Here is a 20,664-nt window from a genome sequence, read left to right on the forward strand (position 1 = left end):
ACCGTGTCGTAGCGGCCCGCGCGGGAGGCGGCGCTCTGACCTGGCGGGTTCGCCCGGGCCGTGTCCCGCCGCTCCCGCCGCCGGCCCTGCTCGCCGGGAAGATGGCTGCCGTCCGCAGGGCCCGCAGGGACTCCCGCTGCGTGGTGCGCTTCTCCGACCGAGAACTCTGCTAAGGGCCCCCCGCGGGCAGGGAGGACACACGGACCGAGCGGGGGGGCAGGGCCCCCGGGACGGGACAGCGCCGCCCGAGCGTCGGCAGCATGGTGAGCGGGCCCGGGCGGCGGGGGCTCGGCCGCCGTGCAGGGGCGGCCGGGCGGGACCGGGACACGGCGGGTGTGCCCAGGAGCGGCCCCCTGGGACGAGCCGCTGCCAGGCAGCCCTGCCCTGCCCTGCCCGCCCGCGGGCACCGAGTGATGCCTGTGGGAAGCGTGCCGTGATCCCACCCCGCCACAGGGAGACACGGCCGCCTCCTGCAGAGGATACTGGGCTGATGAGTGGGGCTGCTCGGTTCGAGAGCGACAGAGCTCTCCCCTAGGAACACCCAACAAATCACTGTGTCATTACAGAAAGCGTGCCCTATCTTTTCCTCCTCTCAAAAATCTGGTGGCACACAGTCACTCTGTAATTTAAAGGGCTCTGTCGGCCAGGCACTCCAGTTATCTAAGTTTGTCATTTAACGTATCAGAAATACTGCTTGGTTCAGTATTGCTTTTTTGACTGCATCTCAGTATGGATTCAAGTATCCATGATGAGAACTCGATTATTTTAAGTTAAACTATTTATATCACGCAGGGGCGCTCAAAACGGCTCACCACTACGATTAAAACTCTTATTTTTAAACACAGTGTTGCTTCTAACACGTTGACAGAAAAATGGAGCCTCTTTCTCATTTTTTTTATAAAACCAAGCGGAATGTTAGCTGATAAGTCACTTTGTCGTACCTGCTCCTCCCTGAATTCTGTTCAGTTTACACATAACCCTGTTCAGCTGGTGACACTCAGCTTCAAACTGTTTCTGATCTTGGCTTTTTTTATTTTGCTAAAACAGAGATCAGAACTATTAAAGGACCTGACATGACAGATAGTTTAGTAAGCGGTTGTTGTACTCTGAGGAAATCAGCATGCAATTACTGATTGCAAAACAAAACTAAACTGCAGATAAACTAGTTTTGCATTTGGTAAATGATTTCTAAAGCTTTGCAAGCAAATCAGAATCGAATCTACTCAGCTGACTTCTTTTTTTACAGGTCGCAGTCTTAATTCAGGTGTTTACTTTTGACATGTTGACCTTTTGGTGGCTTGACAGACTACCACTTTTCTCATGGAAAATTAGTCAAGCTGATCAGTACACTCAGTGATGCCTTGCTTTCTATCAGGATAAAGTCACTGTTTGGTGTAACAACTGACTTGTAGCAGGAGTGAGGTCAGCATCAGAAAGATGAACAGTCTGGATTAATCTACTAAGTAACAGTTACAGTACAGTGTTCTGTGAGTTTTAGAAACTATAACTGCAAGTACTGTCAGAGTAGGGACAAGGAGCCAATTTTTTCGCATTACAATGTGCTTTAGGTGTTGATCTCATGATCTGCCTCCTACTGAAGGTCCTTGCTTCAGCTTGTCCTAGCAAAACCTTAGGGTTTCAGTGGATCAAATAAATAGTGGAAGGGTTGTTAATAGAGATCAGATTTACAGTCCAGTTAAGTGTGCAGTAGCAGTGTGAATTAATTGCTTTACTGGTAAATTTAGAGGGATGGCCACTTAGGCTGCTACTGCTGAGAGAAGACAGACCTTTGATATGGGAGACTTCAGATCACACATGAATGCAATATAGAGGAGGTAATGACAAAAGTAAAAGCTTTAGTTGTAATCAACTTCATGATGTTTTTTGACAGCTTTTAGACTGTAGGCGAGGTCTTCATAGAATTTTTGTTTGAATTGAGGTTTAGGTTTTAAAGAGCATCAAATGACATTTTGGATGCAGTTGGTCCAGAACCACATCTGACTGTGAGTCAGATGTGAAGAAGTAGGGCAGTTGAACAGAGATAATGGGAGGAAAATCAAGAGTTTAACAGATTTCATAGTGAAACGTATGAACATGAGGTAAAGTTCTTAAGTAATTTTAACTGTTACTCTGAAATTAGTTTGTTTACAGACTCCATGAGTTAAAGGTTTTAGTGGGCGTGCCTTTATGCATAAGCAGATAGCGTGTTGATTTAGTTTGGAAATTGCTAGTTTCTGCATTTTGCAGATAAAACCAGGCTTATTCTGCCCAGACTTGAAAGCTGATTGAACATAATTCAGCTGCAAACCAGAAGCCTTGCACTCTGTGGAGGCAGAATCAGGCCTTATTTCTGTCAGCCCAGTGCCCTGGTAACGTACTTACAGACATCTGTTTCAGTGTTAGCTCATCCCTGGGCTATCTCTGCTTGCCCAACATAGATGGATTTCCTGGATGCTAAAATAATGTGGTAGGACTGCTGTAACTCGTAGGACATTAACTGCCTGCAATTCAATTCTGGAATCAAAGCCCATGAAAATTGCAAGTTATTTACTCTTTGCTCAGATTTAATGCTGCTAGTGCTTTGGAGTGTTCTGGCTCACTTGTTTTCTCTACTGGGAAATTAAAAATGTACAGCCTTAGAGTGAGAATGTAGAAACAGATACAATGTCTGTTTAACTGACCAACCCTGTCTGCATTATCAGTTGTAAACGATAAATTAACTGAGATATCAGTTAGTTTTACAGATGAGAAGCCAGTAAGTTTGTGGTTGTTAGGGAAACTGAAGGCAATGGTACACCTGAGCTTTAGGGAGGTGCTTGTCACCAAGACAAAGAGACTAAATGTTGCCTTCCCATCAAGTTTGCCAATATCCTGTAGTTTGATCAAAACTTCTAGATGGTATAAAAAATTTTATATATTTTCAGAATACAAGAATGCTTTGTTTTCTGCACTTTGATTGTGCAGGAGATAGAGATTTCTTTTCGAGAGCTCAGTAGAATCTCACTGACAATGTCACTTTGAAGTCTGAGCACTATCTACAATAGAAAGGAGTGGGAAATAAAACTTCTGGAAGTAGTTGTGATAATGTCAGATTTGCCTTCTTGTAATCTCACTTTGCATTATGTACTTCCAGAACTACAGATATGACTTTCAGTGCAGAATGGTAGAAAAACTGGTTTGCTTCAGCTGCAGGAAGAACCTTAAACAAATGTCTTAGTCGAGTTTTTTGTTTTTTTTTTCCTTACTGACATTTTGCTGCTGTTGTCATTGTAGTGGCTTGTCACTGATACCCAGAATTAGTTTTCCTTTGTTTTAGTAAATATTACATAAATCTTAGTATAATGAGAATTCATTTGCATCTTTTAAGTTTTCCTCTTAAACTAATTGTCTTAACTCCCTATGTAGAGCCTGTTCAGTCAAAGATCTTATTTAAGGTCTTATTTGTTTAACCTGTCTCACAGCAGAAGTGTAAATAAAACCAACTGCCAAGCTCTCACGCTAGTTTTTTATTTTATTTTCCAGTACCTTTCTTGTTTAGTTTCACGTGTGTATTTTGAGATTGCCCATATTGTCCCATAGTTTTCATGAAGTATCTGTTGTTACTCAAAGCACTGGTCTTTTGTGCTTTTGTAAATATTAAACAAATCAAAACTACTGCTTTTCTTTAAAGTGAGAAGATAGTGATTAAATTTTAATTTCTTGTATGAAGCACCTACTGTTTAATACTGAAGCTTTGGTTCTATGCTTTGACATAGACACTGACTGTATTTATTCAGGTATGATGCCAGTGTACTGATGCATGGAAGCCTTCAAGTGATACATAAGTAATCTGTGTTGGATTAAGGTGTTTAAAATGCAAACCTTACCTTCATGGAATTAATAGGGAAGTGCAATCAATACTAGTAGTTTTAAAATCAAGTTTTACCATCAAAAGGGGAGTATGCTAATTTTTTGGTTTTAACGTGTGACCATGACAGTTGGGCTTTGTGAATGTGCTGTAGGGGCTTATGCAGATTCTATAATCACGTTTGACTGCTCTCTACTAGGCAGAAGCTGAAGAAGATTGTCACACTGATTTGGTGAGAACCGATGACAATGACAGATCTGGTGAAGCAAATCTTCAGGTATGTCTCTCATGCTAATGTTTTTTACAAACATAGTACTGCTGTTACTTCATCACTTATCCTCATTTATACCACAAATGTGTTGATCTGAAAAATGCTTAATCTGTCTGTCCCTCCAAAAGTGAGATAAATTTTGCATTGTGTTCCAAGCGTCAAGTTCAGTCTTCAGTTATCCGTGTGGATGAAAAGAAAGTTTGTGACAGATTGGGAATTTCTTTGAAGAACTATAGAAATTGGACAGCAGTTTGTGTATGGATGAAATTCCAGTTTGTCACTCTCTCCTGGCCCAGAAAGCTGATAAAAGCAGTCTAATAGAAAAGTGCATTCTCTTACAATACTAGATTTCTGTGTAGTTGCTCCGCAGAAGTCGTGATGATTGTAGGAGATATATAAATGTAACTTAAAAGATGCTAAAAAAAGTGCACGACAAGAATTATAACTTGTCTTTTTTTTCCTCAAAGTATAGTCCTTTTTAAAAGAGAAAGGAGTAAGGTCTTATTTGTATACTGTATAAATGACCACCTTAATTATTAAGCTTAGTATGCTTGTATATAGAAAATTGGGTTTTCTACATTTTAGTTTCAAGAGCTAATTGATTTCTTGCTTAAGATAATTCTGCACAAACAAGAACAAACACCGTGTCTAGAAAGAACACTTTTCTATAGAATCTAAGGTCGTAACAATAGTACTAACAACCACTTCTTGAAATACCATCGCTTTTCTTCTGAGGTGAACAGTCCAGAAAAGAGCACTTGTGTTATTGAATGAGACTGAACAAGTACTTGTGCACTTGTTTTAATTTACTGTGAAACAATTGCTAACTCTCTTTGTCAGAATTCACTGAAGCCATCTAAGACTTGGAAATGTAAAGCATAATTTTGAAATTCTTTTTGTGTTTGTGCTTTGTAATTCCTCTTCAGAATATATACTGTCTGAATATGTGATACTAAGTCATAGTTAATCGTGTTTTTTAGGCAGAGCTCCAGATGTTCAGAGCTCAGTGGATGTTTGAGCTTGCCCCAGGTGTGAGTTCTAGTGGGTTGGAACCTCTGCCATGCAGAGCATCTTCAAGAGGACCTGGAGTAAAGTCTGTAGATGCCAGAGGGAAACAGGAGATAGCAAAAGAGGAAAAGGTACAGAAAAATAGATGTATAATTCTGAGATTTTATTTGTGTGTAACTGTTGCAGTGTAACTATCCTAAAAGCTAATGCTGCATTAAACCTCGTGGAACAACAGAGGTCATTACCCTGTTGTCTCCATACAAATGTCTTCCATAATCCTACACTGTTTTTTCTTGTTTTTATATTTGGCTTTGTGTCACCTTAACAGTCTACTTTCTGAAAGACTGCAGGTAAGGGATGAGCAGCCGGAATGTGGATAGTTTGTTGATTGTGAATTTCAGTTATGGCTTATAGCACGTGAATATGTCTTCTTATGGAATTATTTTATTATCTCCTTCATAGGGTACAGGAGGTAAGATCAAAAATAATTCTAAGTCAAGGGACATTGCACTTGTATTTATAAGGAATTTAAGAAATGTTCTGTGTAATTTATTGTGCAGGCAAAAGAACTTTTCCTGAAGGCAGTGGAAGAAGAACGAAATGGGGCTCTTTACGAAGGTAACACAGAAGTTTACAATGAACACCTTTGTTACAGACAATCTAACACCCTCTGATTTATGTGCAAGTCTGCATGATGCCAGTGAATTTAAACTACAGGCTAATAGCAATATGAGAGCTCAGTTATTCAGATAAACAAACAAACATGCTTTAAAAGGAACCATCATATCACAGTTCTAAAGTTGAGGTGAAGCTAAAGTGAAATCAAGGAAAGAATTTCTAGCTTTCAGACAAAACAACAGTATCTTGAAATCTTGCAATTTAATGAAGCCCTGGATTGCTTCTTCATATAGAGTGTTTCTTTATGTGACTTCTGTAAGGTAAAATTAGCATAATAATTAAAGCAAATATACTGTACTATAAGTTCACAGCTTTTGTATTCCACTGTGAACAGAACTACTTAATCCATGGAATTCTTTGTTTTTTGGTTGTGGGGTTATTTATGGGTTTTTTTTGAGGAGGATATGATCGGTTTTTGGTTTGGTTGGTTGGTTCGTTTTATTTTGTGGGGTTTTTTTTGTTTGAGTTTTTTTGATGACTACAACATGTTAAGATAGCTCCTTTAAGAATTCCTAAAGTGAGTGTTTAAATCTGGTAGTCTTATGAGGCTTGCCATAATATTTAAGGTGCTTAGCTTGCTTGCCCTCTTGCTATCAGCACCAGTAAAAATGGAAACTCAAATTTTTCTTTTTCGTATTTAGTTTTCAGAATATATAGAATAAGAAGCTTACCCAACTGCCAAGGCCTGTAGGTCAGTAGCGGAGATACCAGTTTTCTATTTCTTTCCTGTGAAAAAGAAAAACAGAACTTAACTTGCCATCCTGCTCATCCACTGCAGGTTTTGGCCACTGTGTTTAAAGTGCAGGTGCAAAAAAAGTTAAGATATGCAAGTCTGAGAGTACTCTGGAAGCTCCTGAACTCAGCCACCTGCTGAATACAAAATTTCCTCTCCACCATGGGAGATTTCCTCCTCTTGCAAGGGGATTCTGATTGTTGTTTTATATCTCAAATAAACAGAGAGAAATATGAGTCCTCTGTAGGTAATAACATGAGTTGTCTCAGTTTCTAATTTATTACATGTTTTTACAGGGAAAAATTACATTCGGCAAATGTATGTTGAGTGTGGGATTAAATGCACAGTAAAAAAGTACGTCAGAACTAGAAATCTGGCATGTAATCTACCATTTAGGAAATCATGTAGTAGATTGTGAAGGTTCTTTCTGAGTGAATTAAAAAAACAGTGAGGAAAGCAGTCTATTTAAACATTGTGTATATAAAATAAAAGCTATAGCTTCATCAGCTTGAGTGCACTCCTTGTATGTTAAACACAGTGGAAGAGAAGTATCAGAGTGGCATTCACAAAGGTGTTCCAGGCATCTGGATTGCATGAGTATGAATCCATCTTTCTCAATTGAATTAGATTTGAGATTTAAAGAAGCTAAACTGAACTGTTTCTACACATATGTCTACATGAGACCTTAGAGACATGGTCCTATGCCAGACACAGATATATTACCGAGCACGTGTTGGGACATCTGTTTTCAGACCAGACTTTTATTTGCTGACCTGGCCCAGGTCACCAGAATCCTAGTTGCATTTCAGCCCACTTCTGAAATCTGCTGATAACTGACATTTGTGAGACAGTTATGTGCAGCAGCTTATTCTTGCTTAAGTACAGCCCAGGTCTTGTCTGCAAGATTAAATGCTAAAGTTGAGACTGATCTCTCTTTAGCTGGCTGCTGGTATTCCTCATCCTCAGCAGCCAAAGGATACTACTTGTCAGTCACTGGTCCTGACATGAACTCAGAGAAATAGGAACACTTACTAGCCCCAACCTCAGGTTTCTTAGGCTCCTTAGACAAATTTTGAGCTTCACACTCGCTGATATTTTATTTGAGTTTTGGTTTTTAAGAGTCAAAACTGTGGCAGAATTGCCCTCTGATCTTGGTATCACAATATGGGAATACAAAGAGACATATAAATACATGATCTTAATACTGGTATTAAAACAGATTGAATGTGTTTGCAGCAAATTCATTCTAATTAAGAAGGATTCACAGAGTTGACTCAGAAGAAAGACATACTGCAGCTTAAATAAGTTTGTTGCCACAGGGTGATTTTCCTGAACCTCTTTCTCTACTCAGTTTTGTAGGATCTTTGGAATGTTAAAGGCAGAATCACTTTCTCTGTGTGCAAGAGTAGTGTGCAAAACCCAATCTGTCAGTTTTTCCTTCACACCCCATAGTCATGTGGCAAGGCTGCTTTCCTCACCCTCAACATTTTCAGTGGCTTGCTTCTGTGCCTTCTTTAGTTCCAAGGGGTTTGCCATAGGGAAGTTGACTTGTTTTGCATTAGTTGCTGAAGTTTTAAAATTACAACAATATTTTATTGATCTTTCTCATGTATGTAATGCTGTATATGTCTGAATGCCTGTACTATACTGGGAACATCATGTACCTGCATAATTTTTCTCTTTCATGTTCCTCATGGTTACTTACAAATATACTGCCTAAAATCTTTATGGTATGTTGAGAAAGCTTTGTCAGTGCTGGGCAACAAACAACATCAGGACTTTGTAACATTTTAATGTAAAATTTTGTACTCCATAGTTGAATTTGTAGTAAAATAAATTTGTAAAAGCTGAAGCACACCTGAGATAGCTGTCATTTTTAGTTTTGAAAATAGGTGCTTAATGTTTCTCTCTTCTGTATTTAATTTAAACCTAAACAGTTTAGACTAAGATTTCTCAGACAAAGGCATTTTCCACCTTTTTAGTGCTTTTAGCTGAAGCCATCTCTCTGAAAACAATCTTCTGATAAGCTAATATGGGCATCAGATATGTTTAAACATCAAACCTTTATTTCCAGCCATCAAGTTTTATCGTCTAGCCATGCAGCTTGTACCTGATATAGAGTTTAAGATCACCTATACACGGTCCCCAGATGGTGATGGAGTTGGAAAGAGGTGGTAAGTATCAAAATTTACTAATCAGGTGCATAGGAGTATTGAAACATGATATTTTGTTTCTGAAGCATATCAGTAATCTACTCTGATATGCAGTTTTAAGCCTCTTAATATCTGGAAAACTTACCTCCTGTCAGTTGAATGGACTGCTTCACAGAAAGTTAGCAGATGCATTAGTCCAAGGAAGACTTTTCTACATTGTCCTTCAAAGACAGTAACGGGCTTGTTTGGAGCTAGTTAATTTCAGGTGAAAGGATTACAAATAGTTATTTTGTTACTTAAAAAAGGAAAAAAAATCAATCACTTTATTTTGATTTTTGATTTTCAGATTTAGGATCATCTACAGATTTGTAGATGGCAAAAAGATTAATCAGTGAAAGCTTCGTACTATGGAGTAAGCACCTTAATAAAGCAAGGGAATTATTCACTGTTCTTGTGCTGACTAACTAAATGAGAGCGTTTTCAATAAGTAAAGCAATACATTTAGAAGTGCAGAGACAATAATCTGGGTAGTCTAGTCTTTCACCATTACAGGAATCAGAATACCCCTAGCCCCAATACACTGGATGTATAGTGTCTTAAAGTTGGCCTAAATTGAGTCCAAGACTTGTGTTTTGCAGGCAGAATTCAGGTTAGCACCAAAACCCCTGTTACAGCTCACATAACCTAGTGAAGACAAGCTTATGGAACAGAGCTTCCCAATTCATTGCTCTCTCAGCAGCCATGGATGCTGCTGATAGCTACAAGAAATCAAGAGTTTTAAAATGGAGAATAAAAAAGGAAAATACAACCATATCCCTGTGATATTACTAGTTCAGTCTTGTTGCCCCAGGACAATACAGCTCCAGTGCAGCAGTTGACTCAATACAAAAGAGTGGAAGATGAGCCAAGTGCTTTATTTACATCTCTTACTTTAGTTTCTGAATGGGCTGCTGGCATGAAATCCTTGCTGTGCATTTGTGTGCTAGGCAAACTACTGGATGATACACTACAGTAATGTAAAAATCTTAGTTTTCTTAGGATTATTTTCTTACTTCAGAAAATGCTCTATTCTCTGCTCTATTAAGACTCTCTCACACCAAAGTGGGAAGGAGTGTTGATCTGCTGGAGGGTAGGAGGGATCTACAGAGGGAGCTGGATCTACAGAGGGAGCTGGACAGTCTGGATCAGTGGGCTGAGGCCAGTTGTATGAGGTTCAACAAGGTGAAGTGCTGGGTCCTGCACTTGGATCATAACAACCCTGGGCAGCACTCCAGGCTGGGACCAGGGTGGCTGGAAAGCTGCCTGGCAGAAGAGGACCTGGGGGTGCTGATGGACAGCCATCTGAACGTGAGCCAGCAGTGTGTCCAGGTGACCAGGAAGGCCAATGGCATCCTGGCCTGTATCAAAAATAGTGTGACCAGCAGGACCAGGGCAGTGATCATCCCTCTGTACTTTGCACTGGTGAGGCCACACCTTGAGTACTTTGTCGAGTTCTGGGCCCCTCACTACAAGAAAGACATTGAGGTGTTGGAGCGTGTCCAGAGAAGGGCAGTGAGACTGGTGAAGGGTCTGGAGCACAAGTCTTGTGAGGTGTGGCTGAGGGAGTTGGAGAAAAGGAGGCTCAAGGGAGACCTTATTGCTCTTTACCTGAAAGGAGGTTGTAGCAAGGTGGGGGTTGGTCTCTTCTCCCAAATAATAAGCAATAGGACAGGAAGAAATGGCTTCAGGGTGTACCAGGGGAGGTTTAGATTGGATGTTAGGGAAATTCTGTGTCTTCACAGAAAGGGTTGTCAAACACTGGAACAGGCTGCTCAGGGAACTGAGTCACCGTCCCTGAAGGTATTTAAAAGATGTGTAGATGTGACACTTAGGGCTATAGTTTAATGCTGGACTTGGTAGTGCAGGCTTAATGATTGGACTCAGTGATCTTAGAGGTCCTTTCCAACCTAAATGATGCTATGAATTTTTATTCAGTTTTTTAAATGTTGCTGAATTGTTCCCAGTACTACGTGACAGTGAGGGAAAACCAACCAGTACTCTCAATTGTTGTTTAAAAGCAGTATTTGTAGAGAAGATGTGTTTTTTGAAGAGATTCTAGTTGTGGTGGTTTGGCTTTCTGAAGGACTGTTGTAGATGTTTCTTATGAACCTGATGAGAAAAAATGTTACACAATTACATTTGAAAAAACAATCTACAGTGCAGCTTGTACGTACTGGGACTGACCATCATATTCATCAAAATAAAGGAAGGTATGTTCAGTGCAACATCTTGCTGTAGCCTTAGTTATGACAGGCCCAAACATAATTGTGTTCTCTGTGATACTTTAAAACGCATTGGTAGGTCTGCTAGTTCCTTGCTTATATTCTCAGCTGATTGTATGAAGCTTGTTTAAAGTAGAATTGAATAGTATTTAAAAGTGACTGGAAGATCTCTTAACTAGCATGTGTACCAAGTCAGGGGAAAGTAAGTATTTTGTGATGAGGTCAAGGAGTTTGTGTAGTTTGTGGTTATTTGGTGCAAGCAAGCACACAGCTATTAAAGGATATTGTGACATACAACTTAAATTTAGATTTTTTTTTTAATGTGGTGATGGTCTTTTATCACTTAGTAGTCCTTCAGGTTTACTGATGAGTAGCAAGCTTATTGTTTCTGTTCTGCTATCTCATTCTGGCTCCTGTAATTTATGATGTCTGCCTGTTTACAGAATAGGTAAAAATGTAGTTTTCCTTCATTATTGTTCAATAAACCCACTGAAGATCACTCTTCAGTGAATAATGCAAGAGTAAAAAATGATCCTGAATTGTTTTCAATATCTGACATTGTGACAAGGATTACAAAATAGAGCTTTTCATTCACTTTATCTCCTGCATATACCATATCTTAGGCAAAGTGAAAATGACATTTGTCTTTTCATGGGGTCAAGAAATTCTTCAGTGACACCAACAAAAAAAGTGAACTGTGAACTCTCAAATCCAGAAAGAAACTGGGATGGGAATTAAATGAAAAAAAACCAGTTGTTATTGTCAGAGGGATTCCAGCAAAGTATAAATTAATTTGATAATATTGCAGTAGTCGTTTTATCGTGTGATGAAATGAGATGAGATTGCTTTAAAAACATACAGGAAACAACTCTATTGAATGAGGGTAAGGCAATGGATTGATGCCAAGATGAGGACATCTGTTGGTGTGTTTTGTCCAATATCACAGTATTGGCATTCCCCCTTTTCTAGTATTGAGGATAACAAAGAGGATGACAAAATGGCTGATCTTCTGTCGGATTTCCAGCAGCAGTTAACTCTTCAGGAATCTTCAGTCAAACTTTGTCAGCCTGAGGTTGATGTCAGCCAGACCCATATCTCAGGTATGATTTAAAATACACTGTAAGAGTTCAGAGGCAGAATTTGTAGAGATGTTTCACTCTATTAAAACATATGTCTTCTTCATTCAAAAGTCACCTTTAAAGAAATTCACACAGTATCTCTTTATTTAATTTTATAGTTAGATGTAAAGGGAAAAAAGATCATCAACTAGCTAAACAGATCTTATTCTCATTTTTCCATGTACTACTACTACTGAGTAGAAGGTTCAGGATCATAGTCATACTGTAATGTAGCAACTTGTAGGAACAGTCTTGCTGAAGTAAGCAAATTCCAGTTTTCTTTCCAGTTTTTTTGGTTTGGTTTGCAAATATTTATTACAATTTTTACGTAAGAGACAATTGTTCTGTGAAGAATATGCATCTTTGCATTTCCTGTTTTTATCTGATTCTGTAGATTTTTGCAACAAATATGTTTTCAAGTTCAGCAAGACTATATAAAAAAACTAGAAAGTCTTTTGAAGGTTAATGATTTTCAGTGCTCCAGTTCTAGGACAGTTATCCTGAGATTTCCTTATGAGATCTAAATTGTAGAGAGTGTATATAAGCTATGAACTCTCTTAAAAACAGATGCCTCTAAAGCATGTGTGTTTTGCATCCTGAATTGTCAGTTGCTCTTGGAAATCTTGGTCTAATCTCCTCTGTTCTGGTTAAGGAAAGAAAATAAAATGAAGCAAGGTGTTCATGGACATCACAGTACAATAGTCCAGACCTCAGCAGCCCAAGGAAAAATTAGGCAATACAAAGCAATGTATTTGGCTGAATTGATATCCTGTGTTCCATATTTTTATTGACAGGACAGGATCAGACCTCTGCTATGTAACTGACATGCTGAATATATTTACTTCCCCTCCCAGGACAATTTTTTATAGCTGTTTTTTTTTCTTTCTACAAGCAAAACTTAGGACCAAGGTCGCATTCTTCACCAGAAATACTATAATATTTTTCCCTTAGGATGTGCTCAGTATCTGATGCAAAGTGTCTTAACAACCTCTAGTTTGCTAGAAACTTAGAAACATGGATGCTAAGACAGATAATCAAAGGTGTGGATATTTGTAGTCCATACCAATGTTTTATCTAATCATCTTACCATAATGCAGTTTCAGTTCTTGATTTTTGTTCCTTTGTTATGTGACTTCTTTCTAATGTAAAGTGACTAAAGATATTTTTTTTTGTTCTGTGGCATCAGGCTACAATGTGAAAAATTAGGATATTTTTATGGAAAGTAAAAGCCAAACCTGGAATTACAGATAACTTATTGATGTACAGGTTGCCATCTAACAAGGATTCCTTTTCTCTTTGCAGCCTTGCCTATGGAAGTACTTATGTACATTTTCCGATGGGTGGTTTCAAGTGACCTGGATCTAAGATCATTGGAGCAATTATCTCTTGTTTGTCGTGGATTTTACATTTGTGCCAGGTATTGCAGATAATGTATCTAGAGTGAAGCTTCTCCTTGCGCCAAGTATGTCCTGCTTTTCCTTCCCATGGACATTTTCATGTTATACTCCTCACAGTGCTAATCAGCTTTTGAATGCACCGCTAAATAATATGTTAGATAGATGACTTCACTGTAAATAAAAAATGCAGCAGAAAGTCTTACTTGCTCTACCTTGTTTGTACGTTAGAGTTGCAGGTCTCCAGAGTATGGTCTGTTGTGTTGTCATCCTCATATGGCCACACAGGGAAGTGCCAGGCTGCTGCATATTGTGGTTCTGCACTTGGCTGAAAATGGCATTGTGTTCTTGAATTTCACTGGAAAGAGGAAATGGCTTTCAAATACTCCAGGATTAAGTAAATTAGTCAATGATTTTAAATTATGAGCTATTCTCGTTGAAGAAAGTTTCTTTCAGTTGCATCCAAACTAAATTATAGAGTGTGTTACTTTGATATATGAAAGCTAAACAAGATTTATAGGGAAGTTATGGGGTTTGTATTTTTCTCATTTTCACTAGAGATCCTGAAATCTGGCATCAAGTCTGTTTGAAAATATGGGGCAGGAGCTGCAATAAACTTGTTCCATATGCCTCCTGGAGGGAAATGTTTTTGGAGAGGCCTCGTGTTCGATTTGATGGTAAGCTGTACTTTTGAAATAGTTGTAACTGTGTATGTAACTGTGACAGAAGCAATTAGGTGGGTTTTGATGCCTAAAGGAGCTGAGGAAAAAAAACTCCAGAGCAATTTAATTGGAGATGAGATAAGAAAAGGATTTAATTTGGTTACAAGACGCGCGCCCCCTCTGTCTCAGATGTTACAATTTTATAAGACTCTCCATCCAATCATTGATTTTATCCACCCCCTCGCCTTTGCCCTGATCCACCCTTTGGGAATTGGGGCTGGGGTCTTTTTGAGACCACCTCTTCATCAATCTTCATCTTCTTCAGAGCACAAAGGGCACACATTCACCCAGTTTTTGACTGTACTTTTGTGGTTTAGGCCAAAGTACAAGTGTTCTCTAAACAGAATAGGCCTACCTTGATAAGAGACTAAACATTTCTCATGGAATTCAGGGGATATTGATATGGGGAATTGGGGTAAAAGGGTTGGAGAATGTGTGTAGTTTCCATGCTAAGGGTAAGGGAATAAATGCTGCTGCTTCTAAATCTACTTCTATATAACTACTTGTAAAACTTATAAAAATTAGAAAAATCAAAAACCAGATGGACCTTAAGGCATCAGTTTGATGCTTATGACGTCGTTAGACCTAAGTTGAATTTATTTATGTATTTGAATTTGTAGAATATCTGCAAAGAGAAAGGAAAGGTGTGATGGATGATAACAAGAACTTTCATATATTTAAGTAACAAAAGTATACTCAAAAATTTTAGATTATTGGTATTTTATCTTAAATATTCTATGTTCTTAATTTTTGTTCATATACTTATATCTTCCTTTTCTCTAGGTGTCTATGTCAGCAAGACAAAATACATACGTCAAGGAGAACAATCTCTTGATGGTTTCTATAGAGCATGGCACCAAGTGGAATATTACAGGTAGAGCTGTTGTACAATGAGTGAGTGAAATGTTTCTCTCTTAAGTTCTTTATATCCAGGCCTTGATATCACAGACACTAATAATTCTGTAAAACTGAATGGAACTGCTACAGTGTGTAAAGCTGTGTGTATTTTTTGACAATAGGTTTTAAGAAATAGGATTTAGTATTAGAATAGAAATTACAGAAGTAGAAATGAGCTTAGAAACACGTTTCATCCTCAGTTATCCCATGTCATGTGGATAAAGCTTAAACAGTAACAACAGTAGTACTCTGCTATAGATTTCTTTCCCCAAACCACTTCTGCTTTACATTTCTGATGTAATACATGACACAGTTCAAGCATGAAACTGTTCATAGAAATCATTGAATCTCATAGCAGTTGCTACAGTCTCACAAACATCAGCACAGTATCTGAGTAGTGTAAAAATTGATCAGATCACAGAACCTGAAAAAGTCCATATGACATTGTCCATTCTGTACTGATACCGTAACTAGGATTGTGTTGCATTGGTCTCAGTTGATGTTAGGAATGGAGAAACTTAATTGAGGTTAGTTTTGATGCTAGGATAGCTGCCTTGCTTTGATGGAGGTGAAGAAACTTCTGACCTTCTCCTCTCTTTCACAGCTCTTCATAACTTGATCTTTTAATCTTCAAAACTCTATTTTGATTTCTGAGGTGGTGGATTCTCCGTCCCTGGAGGTTTTTAAGATGAGACTTGATGTGGCACTTAGTGCCATGGTCTAGTAACCGCGGTGGTAGTGGATCAAGGGTTGGACTTGATGATCTCAGAGGTCTTTTCCAACCTGGCTGATTCTATGATTCTATGATCTCTTTTTCTGTTATATGTGAAGAAATGTGTTTTTGAGTGCTCTCACCAGTTAAGGTAACATCCAGTGAATTTAAAAGCAAACAAACAAACAAAACCAATAGCAAAATGATATGTTTTCTAGATTTGTATTGTGTAATTATATTTTTGCAGGTATTTGAGATTCTTTCCAGATGGTCAAGTTATGATGCTAACAACTCCTGAAGATCCTCAATCTATAGTTCCTCGCTTACGGACTAAAAACACAAGGTTATTGAGATAAAGTATTTGGCTCTACAATTTTTGTTTTGTTTTACCTAGCAATTTCTATTTACTTTTGTCTCAGATTCCATATTCTGACTTAGCAAAATGAGTAAAAATACGTCATTTATGTTGTGTTATAGAACTACAGGAGTCTTTCTGCTGTGCCTTTTGCAACCAGTCATGCCTATCTCGTATTGGCCTTTTTAGCCACCAACGCGCTTGCAACAAACGTGGGTAGAGCCCTTCCCAAATCTTCGTTCGCGAAGCCCAGTCATGATAGAACTACAAAAAATGTTGATCTTTGTGCAAAGCTATCTTTCTTTCTAGTGACCTGATATTGTCATTAGATTTCCTTTGTGGGTCATGTGATTTTAAATTTTTAAGGGAAGTAGATGGAAGCGTACATGCTATTAACTTGGTGGTTTTAGAATTCTTTTAAAGACACTGTATTGTTACTGACTGCTTTTTCACACTTCCTTGACCAAAGGGAAGTGAAGATTTTGATGGGATATGACTAAGTTATTGCTTCTTGATGTTTGCACATAAAAACGTAGAAAATCCTTTGCAACTTCAGAACAGATTTGAGCTGTTCACCAGAAATCTGAAAATACTTAGCAGTAGGCTAGATAGAACCAACTAACTTATCTTTACTGTACTGTTTAGGAAAATTAGAAGCAACTTCACAAAATGCTTTCATCATTTAGTATCATTGATGAGCCTGGCACTTTACCAAATGGAAATAAGAAATAGTTTCCTTAATTATGATATCCAGTCAGTCTTTATTTCATTGCTGATATTTGTATTATAAGTACTTCACTCTTTTGAGACACAGGATATTTTTATGTCCTTGACATTATTGTCCTTTTAACCTTCCAGAACAGATGCAATCTTGCTTGGTCATTATCGCCTTTCCCAGGAAACAGACAATCAAACCAAAGTATTTGCTGTAATAATGAAGAAAAAGGAAGAGGTAGGTAAAAAGATAGAGTAGAGGAGAAATAGATGAACGAGGGGGCTTTTTAATAAGTTTTTTCTCAGACTGAATATTTTACAGGACCCAAAGATTTGCATTACACCAAAACATTAAATATTACTTTGATTTTTCAAATTGTTTAAAAATAAAATGTAAATAAGCATGGTGATATCTCTCATATTTTTTCCCCCAAATCTGTAATCTTCTATTCGGGCAAATAGATACCACGTTCATATTTGAACAACGGTTCTTCCCCCTTAGGCTTAATTGCCATGTGTGGTTCTATTAGGTGTCAACATTGTTAACAGAAAGGAAGGATGAAGGAGGTCATTTTTTGAGATCAGGTTTGACTGTGTGCAGTCAGGTTCCACAGCATTAAATAAAACTAGATAAGCAGTACTTGTTAATTGAATTCTGAATGATTTGGTCAACTCATTTACATCACAAAATTTTCTAATTACTGAAGTGCCTGTCAAGAGAAATTTGTGAGGAGGTAGAAGTGTTACAATGAATTTGCACTTTCCGGGTGGCGTCTTCCATGCTTGCATTGCTTTCTGTGAAAAGTTCTTCCATCATTAACATCTACTTTATGTATTTTCAAGGAATACCAGTACTTAGTTTTCAGTGTGAGAGTTTAACAATCTGACCTCGCAGTTACTTAGGCCTCAGGATAAAGAGTTGCACAGTGTTCTTTGTAGGTCATGAAACTTCTTATTTCTCTGTACAGAAACCAGTTGACTACCACAAATACAGGTATTTCCGCCGGGTTCCTGCACAAGAAACAGATCACAGTTTTCATGTAGGACTACAGTTGTGCTCCAGTGGGCGCCAGACGTTCAACAAACTTGTGTGGATACATCATTCTTGTCACATAACCTACAGGTGAGTAAATGGAGAACAAGAGCCAAGAAGGATACTTATGTGTAGAAATACATGTGATCTTAATTTGTTCAGTACTAAGTAGAGAAGATGTAAAGATGCTGAGACTCAAGCAGCTTTAACAAAATGTCCTGAAACAGTAGCTGGTCCAGATTTAATATGTCGTAATGAACTCTTACATTAAGAAATCTCAAGATTTTAGTAACCTGGTGTAATGATAATGGGAAGTTTCCTAATTAGTAGTACTGCAGTATTTTAGCCTTTTAAAAGATTTATGCACAGTTGATTTCAGAACTGCATCAGGGTTGAATGACTTAGTGTGTGTGCTACTGAAGCTCCACACTGAAGGGATGTGTTTTCCACTGTGGATATGCAATCTAGAGATGTCTGCACTCATCATGTGAGAACTGTAACGTTTGCAAACTATAGAATTCAGCAGTGCAGAGTATGGGCTTGTGACCAGCTGTTCTGATCACTAACCAGGCAAGAGCCATGACCACTGCTCTTGCACCTGATGCTCTGAACTGCCGGCAAGTTGGCTCTCCAGATGTTTGACGTTGGGTGGATTTAGGCCTTGTCTTCCAATGTTCTTAATCTCTATATTCAGTATTTTTGTAGGGACATAGCTCAGCTGTTGAGCTGTGAGAATATAAAATCTAGGAAATAAACTGCTGGTGGTTGGAAGTATAGGTAACTTCCTTAAACAGAAAAATTGTTTTTACAAAAACCAATATTGTCTTACCTAATCTATGAAGAAGTGGCAATATCGTAGAAATTCTTTTCAGCATGAAGTTTCTGTACTCTCAGGTTCTGCTCTATCAGTATGGTGGTACCCTTTTGAAACTAGAATAAAGATGAGTATAAAACAGAGCTAGGAGGATGTATGCTTGTCACTGATGTTCAGAAATACTTGAGTTCCTTTTGTTTAAAGTTTTGTAAACATGCAAGTTTTACTGTCACTTTGTATTCAAATTCAGGGTTCTAAGTGAAACAAATGAAAGGGGATTTTTTTACTTCAATATTGATATGACTTGAGTGTCATCCTGCATTGTTTCAAGTGTTGGAGCTAATAATAAGAGTGGAAAGGGAAAGTGGTTTCTTTGATATGAAAGTAGAAGTGAATTCTATATAATGTGATTCAACCAACATTCAAATGCTTTCAGAACAAGGCAGTACAAAAGGCACTTCATTCCATCTCTAGTTTGGTGCACACACTGTACTGTGGAACACGATTGCATTATTGAGGGACTTAAACAGCAACTAGTGTCTGATTTAACTTCTAAAATGCTCCTTGCAGATCGACTGGTGAGACAGCTATTACTACTTTCGACATTGACAAAATGTACACCCCTTTGTTCTTTGCACGAGTGAAGAGTTTTACTGCATTTTCAGAAAAGCCGCTCTAATGAACACCTTCTCCTCTCACAACTTCTGCATGAGTAAAAGGTTGTAGCTAATAAGCACTTAAGTTATAAATGTGTATATATTTGGAACATTTTAAAATTCTGGGTAATTTTATGAAGGCAGTTTGTTCTATTTGATTATGAATGGCAGGGATTTTGTTTTCAGATCAAACTTAGGAGTATTAAACACCTTTTATTTGTGAGAAGAATTTGATAACAAAGTTCTGTTTTGTTGTGTTGGTTTGGGGTTTTTTTAAACAGATTTTATAAATCAGTCTGCTTAAAATGTGAGTCTTCATCTGTCTAGATATTTGATTTGTTCAAAAGGAATCATAGGAAAATCTCACTGTCCATGGGACAGTGTGTATGGTCTCTGGTGAAGGCTTGAAATGTGAAGGGGAGAAAGTTGTCATCTGTTAAACTACATGACTTAAAAGAACTTCAAATAAATGTTTTCTTTGAATTAAACTTCTTTTGTTTGCCTTTAAGATCTGGCATTTTGTCAACATCAACCTTAAAGAAAATCAGACAAGGGAAAGCAAGCACGAGGTATAAAATTTATCTGCAGAGGTACATCCCCACCAATGCAGCGGTGTCAGTTGGTTATGAATGTAATTTGATCTTGGTAGAAGTTCAGTGGAGCCTGCCTTCTCCGCGGGATGTGTGTGGAGGGGAGAGGGATATGGGCAGTGAGTTGTTCCCTTGTACTGTAGGATGGTTTTGCAGGTGTGCAACCCTGCTCGGGAAGTGTCACAGTGCAAGGGTGAAATGCTGGTGCATTTGGTCAGGTTGAATGCACAGGTAAGCAGGGCTCACTTGGACGTGACTGTGATGTGTTATAACCCTTCATCTAACCTCGCTACAGATGCTGTAAACCCTTTGAGCATTTGTTGTAGTAAGATAAATTTTGAGGCTGCTGTAGATGTTCAAGTGCTGTGTACTGCTAATCATGAAGTGTACCTTGAGGTCTGGGGCAGGTGCTGTATGCTGCTTCTCCTGCATATATTGCTTGGGGGTGTAGTGCAGACATTGTAATACTGCTTATTATGTGTGTATCTTGGATTCTGGAAGAACTGAAGCTTTTTAGTGTACTTTTTTTAAGCCATTTTGCATAATTTACCTTTGATCATCTTGTTTCAAAATACTGACCTGGACTTGAGGACTAAAATGTGAAAGCTGTGGAAAGAACTATACTTGTTCTATAATTAATAAAGTGTATCTTTGCAAGGAGCTACGTGATTAAAAATACATCAATAAATCATGATTTTGAACATGCAA

The 20,664-nt window shown here is 38.3% G+C and overlaps 1 protein-coding gene across 1 annotated transcript; it reads left to right on the plus strand.

Moving 5' to 3' along the window:
* The first annotated feature begins 24 nt into the window (after nt 1-24).
* On the plus strand, nt 25-20,664 carry FBXO9 (F-box protein 9). The gene is made up of 13 exons (XM_051777877.1): nt 25-263; nt 4,047-4,124; nt 5,099-5,257; nt 5,687-5,744; nt 8,612-8,711; nt 11,921-12,051; nt 13,372-13,486; nt 14,022-14,140; nt 14,969-15,059; nt 16,042-16,137; nt 17,008-17,101; nt 17,832-17,986; nt 19,281-20,664. The coding sequence occupies exons 1-13, from the start codon at nt 261-263 to the stop codon at nt 19,387-19,389; spliced, it is 1,308 nt and encodes a 435-aa protein (XP_051633837.1). The 5' UTR covers nt 25-260; the 3' UTR covers nt 19,390-20,664.

This window comes from Manacus candei, unplaced genomic scaffold (genome assembly GCF_025592945.1).
Source record: "Manacus candei isolate 608988 ecotype Guabito, Panama unplaced genomic scaffold, ASM2559294v1 h1tg000011l, whole genome shotgun sequence".
Lineage (NCBI taxonomy): Eukaryota > Metazoa > Chordata > Aves > Passeriformes > Pipridae > Manacus > Manacus candei.

Coding starts and splice junctions, on each gene's coding strand:
- FBXO9 (XM_051777877.1), top strand. Junction 17,102..17,831: donor TAATGAAGAAAAAGGAAGAG/GTAGGTAAAAAG, acceptor TTCTCTGTACAG/AAACCAGTTGACTACCACAA. Junction 17,987..19,280: donor TCTTGTCACATAACCTACAG/GTGAGTAAATGG, acceptor TGCTCCTTGCAG/ATCGACTGGTGAGACAGCTA.